This window comes from Melospiza melodia, chromosome 5 (genome assembly GCF_035770615.1).
Source record: "Melospiza melodia melodia isolate bMelMel2 chromosome 5, bMelMel2.pri, whole genome shotgun sequence".
NCBI lineage: Eukaryota > Metazoa > Chordata > Aves > Passeriformes > Passerellidae > Melospiza > Melospiza melodia.
The window spans coordinates 90,206,647-90,227,622 of NC_086198.1; the positions used below are offsets into that span (position 1 = coordinate 90,206,647).

Sequence of the window (20,976 nt, forward strand, 5' to 3'; positions counted from 1 at the left end):
GTGTCTTCAAAGTTCCTTCCAGCCCATGCCATTCTGTAGTTCCTGGAGCACATCCAGAAGCTCCATAGGGAAGGTGTTCCCATCCTCACAGCATCATGGAAGAAGGTCAGAGGGGAGCTCTGGATATCATTCTTCAGCTCTGGAGATCACTGTCCAGCTCTGGAGATCCGTGTCCAGCTCTGAGATCACTTGCAGCTCTGGAGATCACTGTTCAGCTCTGAGATCATTGTCCAGCTCTGGAGATCACTGTCCAGCTCTGCAGATCACTGTCCATCTCCCCACGGAGCCACAGGGGGTTCTCAGGTCCATGTCCCGTTGGGATGGAGCTCCACAGCTTCTCTGGGCAGCCGGTCCCCGTGGTAGATCATCCTCCAGGGAAAAGGGCTTTTCCTGGGAATTCCTGTGGGAATTCCTGTATTTCAGCTTGTCCTGAGCAGGGTCTGGCTCTGCCTTCTCAGCTTCCCCCTTTTGGTGCCTGTCCATTGCGAGGAGGTCCCTCAGAGTGGTGGAGGTGTCCAAGGCGGGGCTGGAGGTGGCCCTGGGGGCCATGCTGGAGTTCAGTCCCGTCGGACTCGATGACCTCAGGGCCCTTTTCCACCCAAACTGCTCCCGTGTTCCTGGAACTCCCAGAACCCATCCAGCTCCTGCTGCAGCTCAGCCACCACCTCGCCCCTGCTGGTGAAGATGCTCTCCAGCCAGTCCAGGATGCGCTGGTAGCGGGAGATGCCCCCGAGCTGCCTGAGCCCAGCCTCGGTGAGCCGGGCCACCCTGACCCTGTTCTGGGCGGGCTCCGCGCCGTCCCCAGGCTGGCCCTGCATGCCCGTGGTGGCCGTGGCGAGGCTCTCCTGCCCGCTGGGGACGCGTGGGCGCTCCCCGGGGCCCGGGGCCCTGCTCCTCCGGCCCGGGACAGCCAGGGGCGGTGCCAGCGCTGGGGGCAGTGGCCGGCGGCTGGGGTCACGCGCGGAATGGGCTGGAGCTGTCACCTCCTGGGCCACGGGCGCCTGCAGGGGACACGGGGACAGTGAGGGTGGCCCTGGCTGCTGTCGCGGCTCCTGGCTGCTGGGGAAGGTGTTGGGTGCCATCTCCAGGGGTGTCCCAAGGCCTCCGTGGTGGCTCCCGGTGTGCCATGGGATCTCTGGGGTGGGTGGCCCTGGCAGCCTCATCCCATGGGGGACTGGACCTGTCTGCCCTGTGTCCCAGTGTCCCTGGGCATCACCTTCAGCTGCCAGCACAGCTGTCCCACCTGTGCTTTGTCTCCTGTGTCACACCTCTGCCTGACTCTGTCCCGCCTGTGGTTGTTTCCCTGTGTCCCACATGTACCTGTGTCTCACCTTTACCTGCCAGTGTCCCACCTGCCATTCCTTGTGTCCCATCTCTGGTTGTTCCCTGTGTCCCTCTTATGTTTTGTTTCCTGTATTCCACCTGCCATTCCCTGTATCCCACCTGCCATTCCCTGAGTCCTGTCTCTGGTTGTTCCCTGTGTCCCATCTCTGGCTGCCCATATCCCACTCATCATTCCACATATCCCACCTGCAGTTCCCTGTATCCCACCTTTGTTCTTTGTGTCCCACCTGTGGCTCTCTATGTCCCACCTGAAATCTCTATATCCCCACCTGATATTCCCTGTGTCCCATCTCTGATTTTTTTTTCCCTGTGTCTCACCTGTGGTTTCTTCCCTGTGTCCCATCTGTGGCTGTATTCCCGTGTCTCACCCTATTATTCTCCATGTCCCACCCTGTTATTCCCTGTGTCCCAACCATGATTCCCCCATATCCCGCCTGTTATTCCCTGTGTCCCATCTGTGGTTTCATCCCCATGTCCCACCTGTGATTCCCCATGTCCCACCCATGAGTCCCTGTGTCTCATCTACAGGCAGGAGAAGCCGTGGGAAGCAGTTCTTGGCCCATCCCATCCCATCCCAATTATCCCATCCCATCCCATCCCATCCCATCCCATCCCATCCCATCCCATCCCATCCCATCCCATCCCATCCCATCCCATCCCATCCCATCCCAATTATCCCATCCCATCCCATCCCATCCCATCCCATCCCATCCCATCCCATCCCATTCCATCCCCCACTGTGTCCCCTCCTGTCCCCTCCCTCACCTGGCCCCTTCTCTGAGGGCTCGCCTGCCCCTTCCTGGGCTGGGATTTGGGATTTGCCCTCTCCGCCATCTCCGTGATCCCGAGCCTCAGAGGGGTTGGGGGATCCTCTGGGGGGTCCTGGGAAGTGCAGCCTCCCGAGGGAGGGGCGTTCCTGGTGGTGTCCCCAGGTCACAAAGGGCTCTGGGCACGGCACAGCCCCGTGTCACAAAGGAGCCTGGGACACCCTGACAACCAGGGGATTGACTGGGTCCAGCTGGAACTGGTTGGAATTGGGTGGAAATGGCTGGAACTCATTGGAATTGATTTGATCTGGTTGGAATTGGTTGGAATTTGTTGGAAATGGTTGGAACTCACTCAGGGGCAGCCACAGCTGCTCTGGGCACCCTGTGCCAGGGCCTACCCCTGCTCTGAACCAGGAATTCCTTGCCAAGATCCCAGCCCAATCTCCCCTTTCCCAGTGGGAGCCATTCCCTGGCTCCTGTCCCTGCAGGCCTTGTCCCCAGTCCCTCTGCAGCTCTCCTGGAGCCCCTGCAGGCCCTGCCAGGGGCTCTGAGCTCTGCCTGGAGCCTTCCCTTCTCCAGGGGAACATTCCCAGCCCTGCCAGCCTGGCTCCAGAGCAGAGGGGCTCCAGCCCTGCAGCAGCTCCGGGGCCTCCTCTGGGCTCTCTGCAGCAGCTCCACGTCCTCCTGCTGTTGGCCCCAGGGCTGGGGCAGCTCTGCAGGTGGGCTCTCACCTGAGGGAGGGGCACAGGGACACAATTCCCACCTTGCCTTTGCCATCAGCCAGGGCTGAGCAGGGGGGGCTGAGCTGGGCCATTCCAGCTTCATCCACAACATCCCAAATCCCTCTCCCAGCGCTGCTCTCCATCCCTTCTTTCTCCTCCCAGCCTGGATTTGTGCTGGCATTTCCCTGACCCTGGTGCCAGTGTTTTTTTTTGACCTTCCTGAGGTTCCCACTGTCCCACCTCTCTGGGTCTCTCTGGATGTCCCATCCCTTCCAGACTCCTCTCATTCCATGACCATTCCCCTCCCAACATCCAGGATTCCAGGAAGTGCTTTCTGCTGCTCAGAGTGTGACAGCATCCCTTTAGTTGGAATTTTCTGTTTGGATGAGTTTTTTGGCATTTTTGCTTCAAAAAGGGGCAAAACTTGAGCTGGAGGAGGGCTGCTGGGACATGACTTCTGTCCCAGTACAGAGGGTGCAGCTCAAGCTGGGTGTGCTCAGAACAGGAGGTTTATTTACGAGTTTGTCCTGTTTTTGTTTCTCCGTGCTCCCCGAGCGTTCCCCCCTGTTCTGCCAGGGGAGAACACAATAATAAAGATGCAAATGTGATTTTTCCAACCCAAACATTTCACGGTGGAGCTGTGGGAGTGAGCTGAGGCTCCTGGCTGGGACAGGGATCCAGGGAGAGGAGAAAACAAAAAAGGGCTTTGACCTCACATCATCCCATGGAAACTTCCCCATTTTGGGATCTTTTCAGTTCTCAGGGAGCCTAAACCCCACAGTACTGTGGAAAAAGGGAGGGATTTGCTGCAGGTTGTGTTCTCTTCCCTACATTTTCCTTCCTCCTCCCTCTGGACCTGCCCTTCATCCTCTTCAGGGTCTCATCCTGCTTTTCCCCTAATTGGAAAGGGGGAAATTTTTGAGGGGCAATTTTTTTTGCCCCTCATGGATGGGAGCCCTGACCAGAGCTGATTACTCTGGGGGTTGGATCCTCCCTTCCCAGAGCCCTCACACAGAGCTTTCCCCACCAGCAGGGTTCTCCAGGGCTTTTCCTCAGGGTTGCCTCACGTGGAAGACCCTGTGGGGCTCGTCCTGAATCTGTTTGTTTCCCTGGCAGCTCGTTCCTGATAAAGTTTTAATGGATTTTTAAATTTATCATGAAACAGGCATGGGGCCGGCATCCGGCTCCGCTTGTTTTTACACTGGGAAGTGTTGGGGTGGGATTTTCCTTGGGGAGGGAGGGAGGGATGGAGGAGAAAGGCACATCCAGGTGTATTAAGCCTTGCAGGGCACCTGGGATGGCCGGGGACCCAAAACCCAGCCTGAAAATGTTGGATAATGAGGAAATCTCTGTGGACATCATCACTTTGTGACTTCTCCAAAGCCTGGCTCGGGCAGGGGAGGGAGAGGCCGGAGTGGGAACGGCTCCATGGAGTTTTCCAGATGAAAAACACAGGCTACTTGTTCAGCCCTGGAGTTTAGGTCAGCTGGAGTTATGGGAAACAGATGATGGCCGGTGCGGGGCCGGGCTCTGACAGATCCCCCATTGTTGAGTGCTGGGATCCTCCGGAGCGGTGCCGGGAGCGGGGCCCGGCCAGGCCCGGCCTCTCCCCAGGCTTCAGGAGGGGCTGGAGCTCCACATCCAAGGGTTTGGGTCCCCGGGAGGGATTGTACTGAGGGAAAGGTTGGGTGGGGAGGTTTCTGCTCTAGGAATTCAATCTCAGCTCCTGGGAATGCCTGGGGGGAAGTTCCCTGGGAACAGCTTGGATCTTGTGTGGTGAAGGTGTTTCTGAGGGGTGCTGGAGTCATGGAATGGGTTGGGTGGCCTTAAATCTCATCCCCATCCCCATTCATGGGCAGGGACACCTCCCACTGTCCCAGGTGCATCCAACCTGGCCTTGGCCACTGCCAGGGGATCCAGGGGCAGCCACAGCAAATCTGGCAATTCCAGCCCAGCCAGGAATTCCTTACCAAGATCCCAGCCCAATCTCCCCTTTCCCAGTGGGAGCCATTCCCTGGCTCCTGTCCCTGCAGGCCTTGTCCCCAGTCCCTCTGCAGCTCTCCTGGAGCCCCTTTAGGTACAGGAGGCTGCTATCAGCCTTTTTAGCATCTTTCTTCTAAAATCAGTTCCCCTTTTCTTGGGAATTTCTTGCCTCTGGAATGCAGAGGCCTAATCCTGCATAATAATCCTGGATAATCCCAAGCAGGGCAAGCCAGAGGCTGAGTTTTTCTGTCATTGCAGCATTAGAGAGTTTCAGCCTTCTCTGGGCAGCCAAGGAGCTCCTTTCCCTTTCCCCAAGAGGATTTTAGGTCCAGCCCATTCCCATGGGGAAATCTGGGAGCATGGAGGGCTTCTCAGTGTGGGACAGGTGGATCTGAGGATGCTCAGGTTGCTGGGAAGTTTTCAGCAGGAATGAAGGGGATGTGGAAAAGCCTCTTTGTGGCAGGAGAAGGCTCTGGAACATTCCTTGGATCAGTGGCTGGAGAAGGGCTCTGGAACATTCCTTGGAGCAGTGGCAGGAGCTGTTCCATTCAGGAAGGGCCAGATCCATGCCTGGTCCTGCTCACCTCCATAAACCCTGGACACATCCACTGTTGCTTGATGGATTTGGTCAGCTGAAAACAAAATCCACGCCATGGAAAATCAGGAAAAGGAGCAAATGTTTGGCTGGTCCCCAGTGTCCCTGCTCTGCCAGGGACCCTCCGCTGGCTGCTGCCCCTCATGGACAACCTGAGGGCTCTGGATCTTAGGAGAAGCTTTGTTCCTGTGCTTTTTCTGCCCTCTGGATCAGCAGTGGCTGGGAAAGCTGGAGCTGTCACCTTGGAGAGGTTTAATGTCCCTCTGGCCTGGCCCAGCTCTTCCCAAGCCCTTCCTCCCTCCAGCTGTTCAAAAGGGAAAGTTGGAACATCCCAAAAGGCCCCCAAGGGAAATCCTGGGGAGGATTGGAGCTGTTGTGTTCCTGCTGGATGAACAAACCTCTTGGGATTCTGGAGAATTGGGATGATAGATCCAAACTCGATGTTTTAAAGTCTGGCCACGTGTTCGGTGTTGATCCAAGCAAAGCTGTCTTTACCTGGGGTGAAGGGATGGGAAATCCATGTTGGATTGGGGCAGCACTCCTGGCTTGGGGTGTACACAGGGGTTCTTGGGTGAGGGAAGAGACGAGGATCTGACTCCATGTTTCAGAAGGCTGATTTATTATTTTATCATATATATTATATTAAACCTATACTAAAAGAATAGAAGAGAAGTTTTCATCAGAATGCTAGCTAAGAATAGAATAGGAAAGAATGAATGATAATAAAGGTTTGTGGCTCAGCTCTCTGTCTGAGCTAGCTGGACTGTGATTGACCATTAATTACAAACATCCAACATGGGCCAATCACAGATGCACCTGTTGCATTCCACAGCAGCAGATAATCAATGTTTACATTTTGTTCCTGAGGCCTCCCAGCTTCTCAGGAGGAAAAATCCTAAGGAAAGGATTGTTCATGAAAGATGTCTGCTTCAGGGTAATTTGAGGAAAAGCTCTTCTGGCTGAGCGGCAGAACAGAAGAAACAATTCAGACTGGACCCCTGCCCTCGTTAAATGAACTGAGCAGCAGCAAGGACACGGAATTTCCCTCCTGATATTCCAGGGAAAACACATCCCTGTTCACACTGGACCCTCTGAGATGGCATTGAAGTGGAATTCGCATCTTGGATTACTCGGATGATTTGCTGTGGCCACTTGTGTGTCATGTTAGAACTTCCCTCAGCCTGAAGATCCCTAAAATTCCCTGGGTTTGGAGGTTTGTGCTTCCACCACACGGACACTCCCTTTGCAGCTGGGGTGCTGGAGCTTGGCCTGGATTGGGACAGATCAGATCAGAAAATAGGGAATGGTGTCAGTCTGTGTTCCCGGGGAGCAGGGACAGCGTGGGGGGAACAGCCTCAGGCTGGAATACTGGGAAGGATTTCCTCATGGAAAGGGTGTTCAGGCCTTGACACTGCCCAGGGCAGGGGTGGAGTTCCCATTCCTGGAGGCATTTAAAATCCATGTGGATGTGGCACTCGGGACAGGGGTCAGTGGTGGCCTTGGCAGGGCTGGGGATGGTTGGACTCGATGATCACAGAAGGTTTTTCCAACCTTAGTGGTTCCATGATCCCAGAAGAGGCTGGAATTTGATGCTGGTGGGCTCTGGCCAGCACAGTCTCCTGTTCCAGGGTGTTCCTTGTGCCCTAAGGATGAGGAGCATTACCATCTGCTACACCAGCAGAGGTCTGCTGTCTCCAGGAGTTCTGCATTTCCTTGGAGAGTTCCTCTCCATGTTCCTTCCCAGAAAATGCTCTCCCTCAGGATCCTGGAGGTCCTGGATCTGCTGAATCTCCTCCCAGTTCTGCTTCCAAAGGTGGAAAACTCCTTCTCCTGGAAACTCATCCTGCTCCTGCTCTTCCTGAGCCGTTGACAAAGTTCTTGTGGACACCAGAGGTTTACACAGCACAGGAACCTTTGGATAAATCCATGGAACAAAATCCATCCAAGGCTATACCAACCTGTCCTGTGGCTCGGGCTGTGCTCGCTCCAGGACCTGCTGAGAACAATGCTGGAAAATCTGGAATTCCCTGTCCAGGCCATTGTTGTGTTATTTTTCAGCAGCACCTGGGCTGGTGTTCCTGCTGGGACAATTGGGAATTTATGGATTTGTGCTGTGGGCAGGGCAGGGTGTGGCTCCTGACAGCTCCTGGGCACCCTCTGCTCTGTGTCAGAGGCCTCCTGACTTTGTCTGGTAGAGAAATTCCATTTTCTGCTGCTGATTTTCAGTGAAATGAGGTTCAAACAGTTGTTTGCAGAGCAGAGGTTGCTGCTTGTTGCATCCTGGGAATGTCTGGGAATGTCTGGTTTTCCCTGTTTTATCCAGGTGGGTGAATGGGAATGAGCTGGAAGCACTGGTGGCATTTGGGAAAAGGTTTCTATCCCAAAGTGAGGAATTTAAAGGCACTTTATTCCCAGTTCCATGCATTTTCCCCTGCAGTACCAAGGAATAGAAATCCCTATTTATTTCTTTTTAGTATTTATTTTCAAGAGTGGAGCAACTCTTGATTCCATCCTTGGAGGTTGATAGGAGGCATCAGTGCCCTCTTTGGACCCTGGGATCAGAATTGGCTCCAGGGGTGTCTGCTCTGGAATTTTGGAGACAGGAGCTCCCTTACCCTTCCACCACCCTCAACAGGCTGTTCTGGCAATTCTATTTCCTCCAGGCTTTCTTTTTTCCCCTCAAATCCTCAATTCCTTGGTTTTCCATCATGCTGCCTGTGGCAGTTTTCTGTCATGGGTGGCTTTGTCCTGCAAAAAGAGGAGAAACCCTGAGCACTTCCAAAATTTGACTTTCAACTCCTGGTGCCCACATTTCAGCTGTTGCTTTCATGGTGGTTCCCTGGGAAGGAGGGAAAAATCCTGGTTTTGTCTCTCCCCTTCAGTAGCAGGTCAGAAGAAACATGGGATGGGGAGCTGGAGAAAACCAGGATCAGGATCTCTCTGAATTCCGTGGATTTCAGTGAGGAGAGTGGATTCCTCCCCCCCACATCACACAGGCTGTAAAAATGTCCCATTTCTCAGCAAATTGGTGTTTTCTGCTTTTAGGAAAAGTGGAGCATCTGGAAAAGGGACTGAAATGGGAGGAATCCTGGGATGGTTTGGGTTGGAAGGGATCTCAACTCCAGCCTTCCCATCCCTGGGATCCATCCGAGCCCTTTGCATCCCTGGATGCTCTTTTGGGATGGAAATTCCTCCTTTGCTGTCCCGACCCTGGCTCAGATGTTGTGCTAATTAACACTTAATTAGGAGCTGGGAAGGCTCTGGCAGAACCTGGCTGCTCCAAAAGTCCTTTGGGAAGGCATTCCATGGATTAACGCTGGATTCCGAAGCTGGATTCCCAAAGCCAGGCTCCTTACTCAGGCTGTTTTCCCTCTTCCAACGCTGCTCCTTAATCAGATTTGTCAGGAGTTCTGGGGACAGGACAGAACAGGGACAGGACAGGGCAGGACGGGACAGGATGGGACAGGACGGGACAGGGACAGGACGGGAAGGACCTTCCCGGGTCACTGCAGGGCCACGCTCTGGAGCCACACCAACACAAACACAGGTGGCCCTGGCCGAGGAGCATAACCCTAACACCCCATAATATGTGGGGAACCCATCCCAGGTGTGGGGATGATCCCAAAACTCCGGGATACCCCGAACCCTCTGCATTTTGCCCCATCCCTGCCCCTCTCTCTCAATTCCCCCACCCCATTCCATGGCTGTGCTGCCAGGCTCGAACATTAGAGGGCATCTCCTCCTCACGCTTCCATTCGTTATTTATTTTTGGTGTGTTTTGTTTTACTGCAGTGGGGCCTGTCCTTAAAAAGCCAGGAGAGCCTTTTCCCTGCTGTGCAGAGCAGCCAGATGGGAAGTGCAATATCCCGCTGCTGCCCCTCATTACCGGGCCCTCGGAAAAGCTCCCCCCTTCCCACATGTGACCATATTAAAGTGGCCTTTGCAGCCTTTCCCCCCATATAAAACTGTCTTCACTCCTGCAGTCCGGGAGTTAAAAGGCAACTCCAGCTGCAGGCAGGAGGCTGAAATTAAAGGCTTTGCCCTGGTCTAAATGGAAAATGGATATTGCTTCCCATATCCAGGGCTGGGAACAATGGGGCTGCGGCTCCGGGCTGGGGTAATGGCCTGCTTTGCTGGGAGGAAGGAGCAGAGGGGAAGGGGGAAAAGGGGGAATCTCACCTTTTTCCCTCGTGGTTAACTCTTCCATGGCTGGTGGGGAGCAGGAGAAGCTGAGCAAGGAGCCTGGGACCAGTGGTGGCTTTTGCAGCAGAGCTGAGGCAAAGCCTCCAGCATCTTTCCCTGGAGAGAACAGGGTTTGAAGCAATTCCTTCCAGGGAGAATAGGGTTTGAAGGAGAGAACAGGGTTTGAAACAGTTCCCCCTGGAGAAAATGGGATTTGAAACAGTTCCACCTGGGGTTTGAAACCATTCCCCCTGGAGAGAATGGGATTTGAAACAATTCCCCCTGGGGTTTGAAAAAATTCCCCCTGGAGAGAATGGGATTTGAAACAATTCCCCCTGGGGTTTGAAAAAATTCCTCCTGGAGAGAATGGGGTTTCAAAGAATTCCCCCCAGAGAAAATGGGGTTTGAAACCATTCCTCCTGGACAGAACAGGGTTTCAAACAATTCCCCATGGAGAAAATGGGATTTGAAACAATTCCACCTGGGGTTTGAACCATTTCCCTGGGAGAGAATGGAGTTTGAAACAATTTCCCCCAGAAAAAATGGAGTTTGAAACTGGAGAGAAGGGGGTTTCAAACAATTCCCCCTGGAGAAAATGGGGTTTGAAACCATTTCCCCTGGGGATTGAAACAATTCTCCTTGGAGAGAATGGGGTTTGAAACAATTTGCCCCAGAGAAAATGGGGTTTGAAACAATTTCCCTGATATATTGATGTCCTTGTGCTCCCTGTTATCCCTGTGCTCCTTGTCCATGTGTTCCCTGTTGTCCCGAGCAGGCCTGGCCAGGAGCTCAGACTCAATGGGTCTGGAGAGGTCCTTGAGTCTGTTGGACCAAAGATTTCAAACTTATTTTTTCCCCCCTCTTGCTTTCTCTTTGTAAATTTTTGTTGCTTTCCAAGTTGGCTTTAAATGAACTCAGCCAAACCAAGGATGGGAGAGAGGGAAAGGAGAGTTGGATCTTATGGACTCTTCCAAGTGAGATTTCTGAGGCCATGCCTGGTTCTTGGTCGTTTCATGGAATCATGGAATTATTTGGCTTAAAAGGGACCTTAAATCCCACCCAGTGCCACTTCCACTGTCCCAGGCTGCTCCAAGCCCTGCCCAACCTTGCCTTGGACACTTCTGGGATGGGGACTCACAACCTCTCCTGACCTCCTTTCCTTTGGGATCACCTTTGCTTGTGCTTCTTGGCCTCCCTCCTCTTCACCAGGCCCCAAATAATTTATTTTTGAGCACATAATAGGAGAAACCAAGCCCTGAAGTACCCAAAATGCAAAATCGGGATTTACTTAAAAGGGACCTTAAATCCCATCCAGTGCCACTTCCACTGTCCCAGGCTGCTCCAAGTCCTGTCCAACCTGGCCTTGGACACTTGTGGCATGGCGAGCCACAACCTCTCCTGACCTCTGGAGCCTCTTTTCCTTTGGGATCACCTTTGCTTGCATTTCTTGGCCTCCTTCCTCTTCACCAGGCCCCAAATAATTTAATTTTGAGCACATAACAGAAGAAACCAAGCCCTGAAGTACCCAAAATGCAAAATTGGGATTCACTGCCTGAAGAAGGAACGGGTGGCTGCTGCTTTTTCCAGGACACAGGTCGAGGTCAGGTCTGGGTGGAGGAGACCAAATCCTGCCGGGCTGGCAGGAGAGGCCTCTCGCAGCCACTCTCTCTTCCCCCCACGCAATTCCTGCTCCACTTCATCTCCGTGTTTTCGGTATCGAGGGGGTGTTTACAGTCAACAAACAAGAGCCTCCTTTTTTGATCCCGGCTTTCCCTGCCGAGCACCTGCGAGCGCGTCCATGCGCTCCGTGAGATTTGTTGGGAATATTTACCAGTGTTTTCCAAGAGGAGCATCTGCTCGGGAGTCGGACTCCTTGTGCCTCATTAGTGGCTACCGGGCTTCTCTTATCTGCACGCATCTCCGGGGCATGTCAGGATCATTTTCTGAGCTGCTTTTCTTGGCAGCTCCTTCCTCACTGGTGGGAAGCTCCTGGTGTTTGGTGAAGTGCTGGACCCTAAAAAAAAAAACAAAAAAACAAAACCTGCTTGTTTCAGCTGGTTTTGGGGTGAAAAAAGGGTGATTTGTAAGGTTTTAAAGGTTCTGTGCTGCTTTTGGTAAGATGTGTCCCATCCAAGTTGCTGCGCTGCGCTGTTGAGCTATTGGGGTTGGGTTTGGGGTATTTCCATGGAATTCCAGGGTTGTGAGGGGGGAGCAGGGATGGGATCCAGGTTGGACCAAGTGGGTTTTTAGCATGAATGTGTTGTTTGGCACTTGCAGGCATATTAAAATGGAGCCCTGAGCTGGGGCTGTCTCGGGCAGGTGAGGGTGATACAGGCCAGGGCTCTGCTCATGGTGTGAGGGGAAGGAAATCCTGATTTTTGTTGGAAGGAGGCTGGAATTGCCTAAACTGTGACTAAACCCCCCCAGAAATGGGATTTTGGCCGCAGATCTGGCCTTTCCTCCTCGCAGAACATGGGAGGGGGTTGGTGGTCAGGGTACTGACTGGGAGATGGGTGCTCTGCTGGACACTCAGGGGCTCCAGAGCTCTGAGCAGCCTGATGAGAAGGGATGGGGCCACCATCTCCCAGGATGGGGACACCTGGGTGGGAAGGGATCTCAGGAGGGCTCCAATCCACCCTCCTGCCTGGAGCTGGGAGATCAGACTTCAGGGATTTGTCCAGCCTGGACTGGAAGGGTTCCAAGGATGGAGATTGGGATCCAGCTTTGGGGATTTCTTTCTGCTACTTCATGGAATTATGGGATATTCTGAGTTGGAAGGGACTCAAAAAGATCCAGCTCCTGAGGGAATCATCCAGAAATCAAAATCCACACCTTGGTGTTATCAGCACCCTGCTCCAACCAATCTCAGGGATTTTTATTGTTCCCCTTGTGGAAAAACTTCTTGTCTACTGAAAATTCCCATCTTTATCCACAGAGGAGGTCTCAAACCAGTGGTGCCCAGTTTGTGAGGGGTTCAAGGTTTCTCCCTTTCCATGAGGGATGATTGGAATTTGTCCTTTTGGATGTCGCCATGTTGGAATGTTCCTCCAGCCTGCCAAGACCTCTCCAGGCGTTGGCTCTGCCTTGAGTCTGTCAATTTTCACCAAATTTGGGGACATCTGCAAAGTGGAGAGTTCTTGTCCAGGGCTCCTGCACGTCATTGGTGGGGATATGGAGGGAGCAGGTCCCAGAATTCCTGTTATTCCAAATCCCACTTGTTGTGGCCCCTGTGGAAAGCTTTGCTGGTTGTCCCAGGCCAGGTTGGACATTGGGCTTGGATCCACCTGGGACAGTGGGAGGTGTCCCTGCCCATGGCACTGGGTGGGATTTAAGGTCCTTCCAACCCAAACCATTCCATGATTTTAGTGGTGTTATGTGGATAAATCCAGGTGGGTGCTGGGTTTAGAATTCTCCAAGCATGGAATTAAACCTGGGTTCATTCCTGGTTATTTAAACCAGAGTTACAGGGATGGCACTGAGCTGCTCTGTTCATGGGGGGTACAAAAACCTCCTCCAGCGGATGTAAAATTGGGCAGTTCTGGTAAATTTGGGCTGTGTCCATGGATTGATTTCCCTGGCACAAACTGGCACAACCTGGGTTTTCCCAGGAGGAATCTTCTCAGCAGATCTTGCAGCACATCCCCTTCCTTGCTGTCATTGTGATGGGATTTTAATGGAAGAGCCCAGAGGATTCACTGATTTTTAGGGAATGATTAATGATGTTCCAAATGGGAAGGGTTTGAGATGGCTCAGGCAGTGATATCCCCGGGAATGTTGGGTTATGGATTCTCTGTGTTATCCAGGTAGGAGATATGTGAAGTGCACAAAGTGCATTTCTGCTCCAGGCTGAGGAGAAACTGTGCTCCAAACCACTGTCATCCCAGTTCCCAAAGTCCCATTTCCATGGGCATTTTGATTATTCCTGGAGAATAAAACCAGGAGCACATTTTTTCCCTGGTGTAATCCCAGCTCGCTTGGCTCTCAGCTCTGCGCTGCTCCTGAATCCCGAAACATTTTTGGGTTTGTTCAGCTGCTGTTTTTGCTTTCTTGTGATTATCCTCTGTTTTCCCTTCTGTGGTGTTCATCCCCGCTGGTAATTATCCCCCTCTCCCTGCCAACTCTGTGAACTCCGGGGCTAATTTGAGCAGGAGAGTTCTGCCCGGTAATTTTACAAATATGAGGCGTTATTGAGGGTTTTTCCTGGACCGGTGATTACAAGGAATGGGTCCTTTGGGAGCCAGGAATCCTTTGGGTTCCTCTGCTCCCTCGGAGGGGTTGGGAGCTGGGTGAAGCTGGAATTAAAGCTGGATGGAAAAGGAGCAGCTCCTGTGCCCAGCCCTGGCGCTGGGTTCCATGGAATCGCTGAGGTTGGAAAAGCCCTCCAGGATTGAATCCAGCTGTTCCAAGGCCACCACTGACCGTGTCCCCAAGTGCCACATCCACAGGGATGGGGACTCCAGACCTCCCTGGGCACTGCCAATGCTTGACCACCCTTTCATGAAGGAATTTTCCCAAATATCCAACCTAAACTTTCCCCACAGGCTGTTTCCTCTTGTTCTCTCCCTAAATGTGAGAGAGGAGCAGCCCTAAAACACAAATCCCACCTGGAGTTTCATCTGGGCAGCCCAGAAAACTCAGGATCTTGTGGTTGGCTCTAAAATATTCTTGATCTGGTTGATGTGTTCGTTTGATTTTTTGCTTTTTTGGGTTTTTTTATCCAGAAGAAAACAGGATTCAGGCATGAAATTCAGGGGAGTAATGGATTATCTGGAGACCTGAGAAGATGAATAGTCCTAAACAGATCAAATGTGGGAAACTGGGTGGTCTGAGCTCAAACTGCCACGAAGAGGAAGAAATATTTTCCATTTTGAGGAGAATGTAATATGGCAGCAGTGGGAATATCTGGGGAGATGAGGGAGGAATGCACTTAGGAGAAAGGGATGGAACTGGGAGGATGAAAAATGGGAGTAGGGTCACGAGAGGGGCTGTGGGGAGGACGAGGTTTTTGTTGGAGGAACCTCTTGTGAGAGAGTCCCTGATTCCTGGGGCAGCCAGAAATGGCTCAGGAAAGAGAAGCCAGGGAGCAGCGCCGTGAGGGGATGGGTTTGGTCATACTGGCAGGTCCCTGGACCATAAATTTTGGGGAAACTGTTAAAATGTGAATAGGATTCTCTGATTTTCTTTTTGGGAATGATTTCAAAGGAGCAAATTTGCTGCTCCTTCCCTTCTGCTGCAGTTCCCTTTGTGGAGTTGGAACGAGGAGGTGGCACCCAAAACCTTCCGAGGCTGAGGAGAATCCAGACAAGGATGGGAGTCCCGTTGTTGTGGGGCCGTTTCCAGCCCAGCTCTGGTCACTTCTCCTTCTCCTGCTGTGGAAAACACATTTTTCCTCTGGAAAAGATTCCAAAGTACTTTTAAATTTCAGAAGTTGTGGTGAAGCTGTTTCAGGTGCTTCACCCTCCTCAGAGCCATGAGTGAAATCGGGATGGAGACCCGGCCTGGGGTTTGTCCCTGTGGGGAAGGACCTGAGGAGAGGGGTTGGGAATTTTGGTTCCTGTGCTTCCATGAGCCCCAGGACCTGGGGGACTCTCCCATCCTGTGGTGCTCCCGAGGAGCTGGTGGGGAAAATTTCCCATGGGAATGGTGGGGAGCTGCTGGAGAGAGTCCAGAGGAGGCCCCAGAGCTGCTGCAGGGCTGGAGCCAGGCTGGGAGAGCTGGGAATGTTCCCCTGGAGAAGGGGAAAATCCAAGGAATCCTCAGAGTCCCTGGAGGGGCTCCAGGAGAGCTGGAGAGGGACTGGGGACAAGGCCTGCAGGGACAGGAGCCAGGGAATGGCTCCCACTGGGAAAGGGGAGATTGGGTTGGGATCTTGGCAAGGAATTGCTGGCTGAGAGGGTGGGCAGGGGCTGGGCTGGAATTCCCACATTTTCTGTGGCTGCCCCTGGATCCCTGGCAGTGCCCAAGGCCAGGTTGAATCCAGCTGGGACAGTGGGAGGTGCCCATGGATGGGGGGGAATGAGGAGATTTTTCAGGTCCTTTCCCACCCAAACCAGTCTGGAATTCTGTGGAGCTGGGTTGGACGCAGCCATGGTGGGACACTGGAAATGCAGCCAGGTGTGGGGTGGCTCCTTGTCCTTTCTTTACTGAGGGAAAGCGTGGATGAGCAGGCAGGGTCCTGGAGCTGGAGGATGAGGGATCAATCCCAGATCTGCCTGGATCTGGTGCAGTCTCAGCAGAAACCTCCAAAATCTGCTCTTAAAACTGGTCTCAGGCCTCCTGCTCCTCTTGGAGAGTCCAATGAGTCCTTGAGGCTACCACAAAATATTGAGGAAACAGCAGCTTCTGTGAGTCCAGTGATGAATTAATTACTCATTAATTTCAGGGGATGGTGCACCATGAATGAGGGGTTTGGTGTGAGTGTCCAACCATGGTCCTGCTGCTGCTGGTGGTGGCTCCTGCCTTTGATGGTGCCACACGCTCATTTATTAAAGAAATTATGTAAAAACACCTTCAGTTTTAAATTGGCCCCAAAATTCAATTATTTTTTTAGTTTTTTTAAGTTTTAATTTTTTAATTTTAATTTTTTTTTATTTAAGTAATTTCCTCCAGCTTAATGAGTGGCTTCACTCCAAGGTGTCAGTGATGGCACCAGGGCTGGGTTGATGAGGATGGAGATGATCATGGGTGGGTTTGTGCTGCTCATGGAGGTTTGGAGAGCCAAGGCCCAGCAGAATTTAATAAATCCTTTTGGTTTTGTCCCTCAGTGGTGGGGTGGGAGTGGGACAATCCCTTTTTCCTTGGTTTTCCCATGGTGGAGAGGACATGGACAACACCAGGATTGTGAGAAGCACCAAACTTCAGGCCTTGCAGAGGGGCTTAAAGGGAGGTGGCTGCTCCCTGCATGGCATTTATCAATTTTTAGCTTCAGGCACCACCCAATTTTATCTCTTGGTTTGATAAAATTGTAATAATCCTCCTCTTTCTTGACCTCACTTGTAGATCCCTGATTTCTGCCTTGGGATTTTTCCCTTTGCTGAGGGAAACAGCTTTTGGGAATGTTGGGAACATCTGACATCTGGGAAATGTTGGTTCACAGTTCCTGGTTCTAAAATCTCTCTTAAAATATCAAATTTCTCATAGATTCAAGTTGGTCCTGAGCCTGATTACAGGGGAAAAACTGGGATTTGTGATCCAGGTTTCAGGGTGGCTGGATGTGCCTGGGATGGACTGGGAGCTGCTCATCCTGAGCCCCCTGAGACTCAGCCAGGACAAAAAGCAGAATTCAAGGACAAAATCCACATTTAGAATCTCCACATCCCTTTGCAGTGCACCTGCACAGTGGCAAGGAAATTTTGGGGTGGATTTGAGCACCTTAAAAGGTTTTGGGGGTGGATTTTAGGACCTTACAAGGTTTTAGGGAATGAATTTTAACACCTAAGAAGGTCTTGCAGATGGATTTCAGTACCTAAAAAGATGTTTTAGATGGTTTTTAGGACCTAAGAAGGTTTATAAAATGGATTTTTGCACCTAAGAAGGTTTTGGGAATGGATTTTAAGACCTGAGAAGGTGTTTTTGGATGGATTTTTTTCACCTAAGAAGCTTTTGGGGATGGATTTTTGCATGTAAGAAAGTTTTGGGGATAGATTTTAGAATCTTAAAAGGTTTTGGGGATGGATTTGAACACCTAAGAAGATTTTTGGGGGTTGATTTTTCTACCTAAGGAGGTTTTGGGGATGGATTTTTGCACCTAAGAAGATTTTGGGGATGGATTTTTGCATGTAAGAAAGTTTTGGGGATGGATTTTAGAATCTTAGAAGGTTTTGGGGATGGATTTTAGGACCTAAGAAGGTTTTGGGGATGAATTTGAGCACCCAAGAAGGTTTTTTGGATGGATTTTAGCACCTAAAAAGGTTATTTGGATGGATTTTGACCCCTTTGGGAAGGGTAGAATTAGCTGGGAGAGCTCTGGGCACATCCCTGAGCTGATTCCTGCCTGAGCCTGGAGCTGCACTTGGAGAAAAGAAGGAGCAAGTCAGGCTATGGCTCCTCACAAGCCCCTGGTAGCTGAGGGCATCCCGAGGCAGCCTGGTTGTATAATGCCACAACAGCTGGAGAATCATTAAATTACCATCAGGTTTTGCTTTTAATTAATTTATTTTCTGGAGAGGAGCAGGTTGACAGCTGGTGCCTCGCTCAGGTGATATTTGTTGTTGCATGTTGTTTGTTTTGTGAATTCTAAATGAGGCTGAGTTGGGTTTTTTGTTGGTTTTTTTTTTTTTTCCCCTCTCCCTTGGCTCCCAACAGTTCAAAGCAAGACGTTGTCCCTTCCCTGAGATGTTTGTGATCCAATTTCAGACAGAAAACAGGGAGGGTGTGGAGGAGGGAGGATGGGCAGGGATGAAACATCCAGGGCTGGATGGCCTGGGGGGCTCATCCTTGAGTTCTGGGGAGCTTCAGGATGGGGGTGCTGAGGTGGAGCCTGGTTTGGAGCAAAGATCACCCCAGAGGGGCCATCCAGAGCCCAGCCCAGGGGTGATGGCCATGGAGAGGGGTCAGCTGTGGGCATGGAAACCCTCTGGACACTCAGAGCCACGGCAGGTTGGGAAAAATGAGCTGCAGAGTTTGTTTCTCCCAATGATACAGAGTGGTCTTGAGGAGTGCCCCAAACACATTCTGGAATTCTGTGCCCCAAACCCATTCTGGAATGCTGTACACAAAGCACATTCTGGAATTCTGCACACAAAACACATTCTGGAATTCTGTAACCCAAACACATTCTGGAATTCTCTACCCCTGACATATTCTGGGATTCTGCACCTCAAACACATTCTGGAATGCTGCACTCCAAACCCATTCTGGAATTCTGCACCCCAAAGCCATTCTGGAATTCTCTACACAAAACACATCCTGGAATTCTGCGCCCCAAACACATTCTGGAATTCTGCACCCCATACACATTCTGGAATTCTGCACCCCAAACACAATTCTGGAATTCTCCACTCCAAACACATTCTGGAATGCTGCACCCCAAACCCATTCTGAAATTCTGCACTGCAAACATTCTGGAATTCTGAACCCCAAACCCATTCTGGAATTCTCCACTCCAAACACATTCTGGAATTCTGCACCCCAAACACATTCTGGACCTCTGTACCCCAAACACATTCTGGAATTCTGTACACAAAACACATTCTGGACCTCTGCACCCCATACACATTCTGGAACTCACAGAATCCCAGGAGGACTTGGTTGGAGGGACCTTTTGAGCCCATCCATGGGTAGGGAATCCTCACCTATCCCAGGGTGCTCCAGGCCCTGTCCGAGCTGCCTTTACCTCCCCCTGTTTCTTTCTTTGGTGTCTTTTGGCCCCTCATTCTCTTTGCTGACACCACCATTGGTTGTTCCATGGAGCAATGAATCCAACATTGGGCCATATTGTGGTCCAGAAATCAGCTGGGCACATCCCTGTGGATCCCAGGGACTGGGCATGGAACGTTTCTGTACCTGAGCACTCGGGGTTGGACTCGGTGTGTTCAGATAAACTCCTTGTGCTCTGATACTTGAATGGAATTTTGGGGGAAAATTCTACATTTGTGCTGGGGGAACACAAGGTTGGGCATTGAATATGCCAGCTGGGGGTGGCAGCAGGGCTAGGGCAGGAACAGAGCTGGGAAGGGGCTGGAGAATTCCTGAGGGAGCTGGGAAGGGGCTGGAGAATCCCTGGGGGAGCTGGGAAGGGGCTGCACAATCCCTGAGGAGGAATTTCTCCATGGAAAGGGGAATTAGGAATTGGAAGTGCCCAGGGAGGTTTGGAGTGCCCATCCCTGAGGGGTTTCCAGCCCTGTGTCTGTGGCACTTGGGGACATGTGGCACTGGTGGCCCTCGTGCCTCTGGGCATGGTTGGACTCCCAGATCTCAGAGGGCTTTTCCGACCTCAGCAATTCCACGGTTTACATTCCAAGTGACCTCTTCCTGCACATCCTGAGGGCTGCAATGACCCTTTCCTGTTTTCCAGGGAGCCCGGGAGACCTTTGAGAGCTACTACAGGAAGCAGAGGAGAAAACAAGCGCGGCTGGTGCTGCAGCCTCCCTCCAACATGGTCAGTCTGTCCTGGAGCCTCATCCCGGGCTCCTGCTGGCCCTGGCTCATCCCCAAAATCCCCCCTTGCCCTCAGCCACCTGGGTTTTAACCTCTGCTCCCTCTCTCTTTGTTGCAGCACGAAACTTTAGATGGCTACAGGAAGTATTTCAATCAAATTGTAGGGTAGGTGTTCCTTTTATACACGGCCCTGCTAAAAATGGGTGGCCTGGCCTGCTCAGGAGCCCAAAAAAAACCAGGAGAGGAGGGAATGTTGGTATTTTTGGTGGTCCTCAAAGCCAAAACAGGACAAAAAAAAGAGGTGGTTTGTGCTTTTTAAGTGTTGTAAAGTGAATTTTATCCACTTTGCTGTATCACTGAGGGGGGAGCGGGGAGGGGCCTGCCAGCTCTTACAGATGTCTGAATTTCTGGGATTTTCTATGTATTTTTTGGGATTTTCTCTGAATTTCTAGGAATTTTTATGAATTACTGGGAATTTCTGGGATTTTCTATGAATTTTTTGAGATTTTATATGAACTTCTAGGAATTTTTGTACATTTCTGGGAATTTCTGGGAATTTCTCATAATTTCTGGGAATTTCTCATAATTTCTGGGATTTTCTATGAATTTCTAGGAATTTTTATTAATTTCTGGGAGTTTCTCTGGATTTCTGGGAATTTGAGGATGAATGACCCTGTGGATTATGTTCATCTTCTTGCCCTGCTAATGACATGAATGAGCTCGCTGCCGTAATGATTTGGGAATATTTAACTATTATTCTTTAATTATTTTCCTGCTGGAGGAGGTGATTCTTTGTTCCCCAGAGCTGCATTTTTGTCACGCTCAAATCTGAACAAAAATCTTCCCAAACTGAGCTCCGAGAGGAGAATTCCAAAGGCCGCTGAGCCATAAAAATTGGACAGGATTTGTTCTTTCTTCATCTAATAATGAGAATTATTTCAATAATTCCACGTGTGGTGCTCCCCTCCTGCAGCTCCCTGCTCCTGGCCTGGATTTCCTTGATAAAACCACCTGGAAATTCATGTGTCACCATTTAAAATGCCCATTCTCACCCTCATTCCTTGGAAAACACTTTGTTTGGAGCAGCAGAGTTCATCTCCAACTGGAGATTGGAGCAAATTGGGATTGTCTGGAAATTTGGGAGCATGTGGTGGGCCTGGGTGGGAGAGGGGATTTTCCCTGCAGTTCCAACATTTTTCCCTGCAGTTCCAACATTTTTCCCTGTACTTAAAGCATTTTTCCCTGCAAATAAAGCATTTCCCCCTGCAGATAAATAATTTTTCCT

At 51.3% G+C, this 20,976-nt stretch overlaps 1 protein-coding gene across 12 annotated transcripts in view; it reads left to right on the forward strand.

Moving 5' to 3' along the window:
- The window catches only part of EXOC6B (exocyst complex component 6B), a 296,107-nt gene that overhangs the window by 161,492 nt on the left and 113,639 nt on the right, over positions 1-20,976 (forward strand). For all 12 annotated transcript variants that reach the window (XM_063157788.1, XM_063157789.1, XM_063157782.1 and 9 more), the window contains 2 exons: positions 19,609-19,692; positions 19,810-19,856. In XM_063157788.1, coding sequence (XP_063013858.1) covers positions 19,609-19,692; positions 19,810-19,856 — 131 coding nt within the window. The remainder of the gene's footprint in view (positions 1-19,608; positions 19,693-19,809; positions 19,857-20,976) is intronic.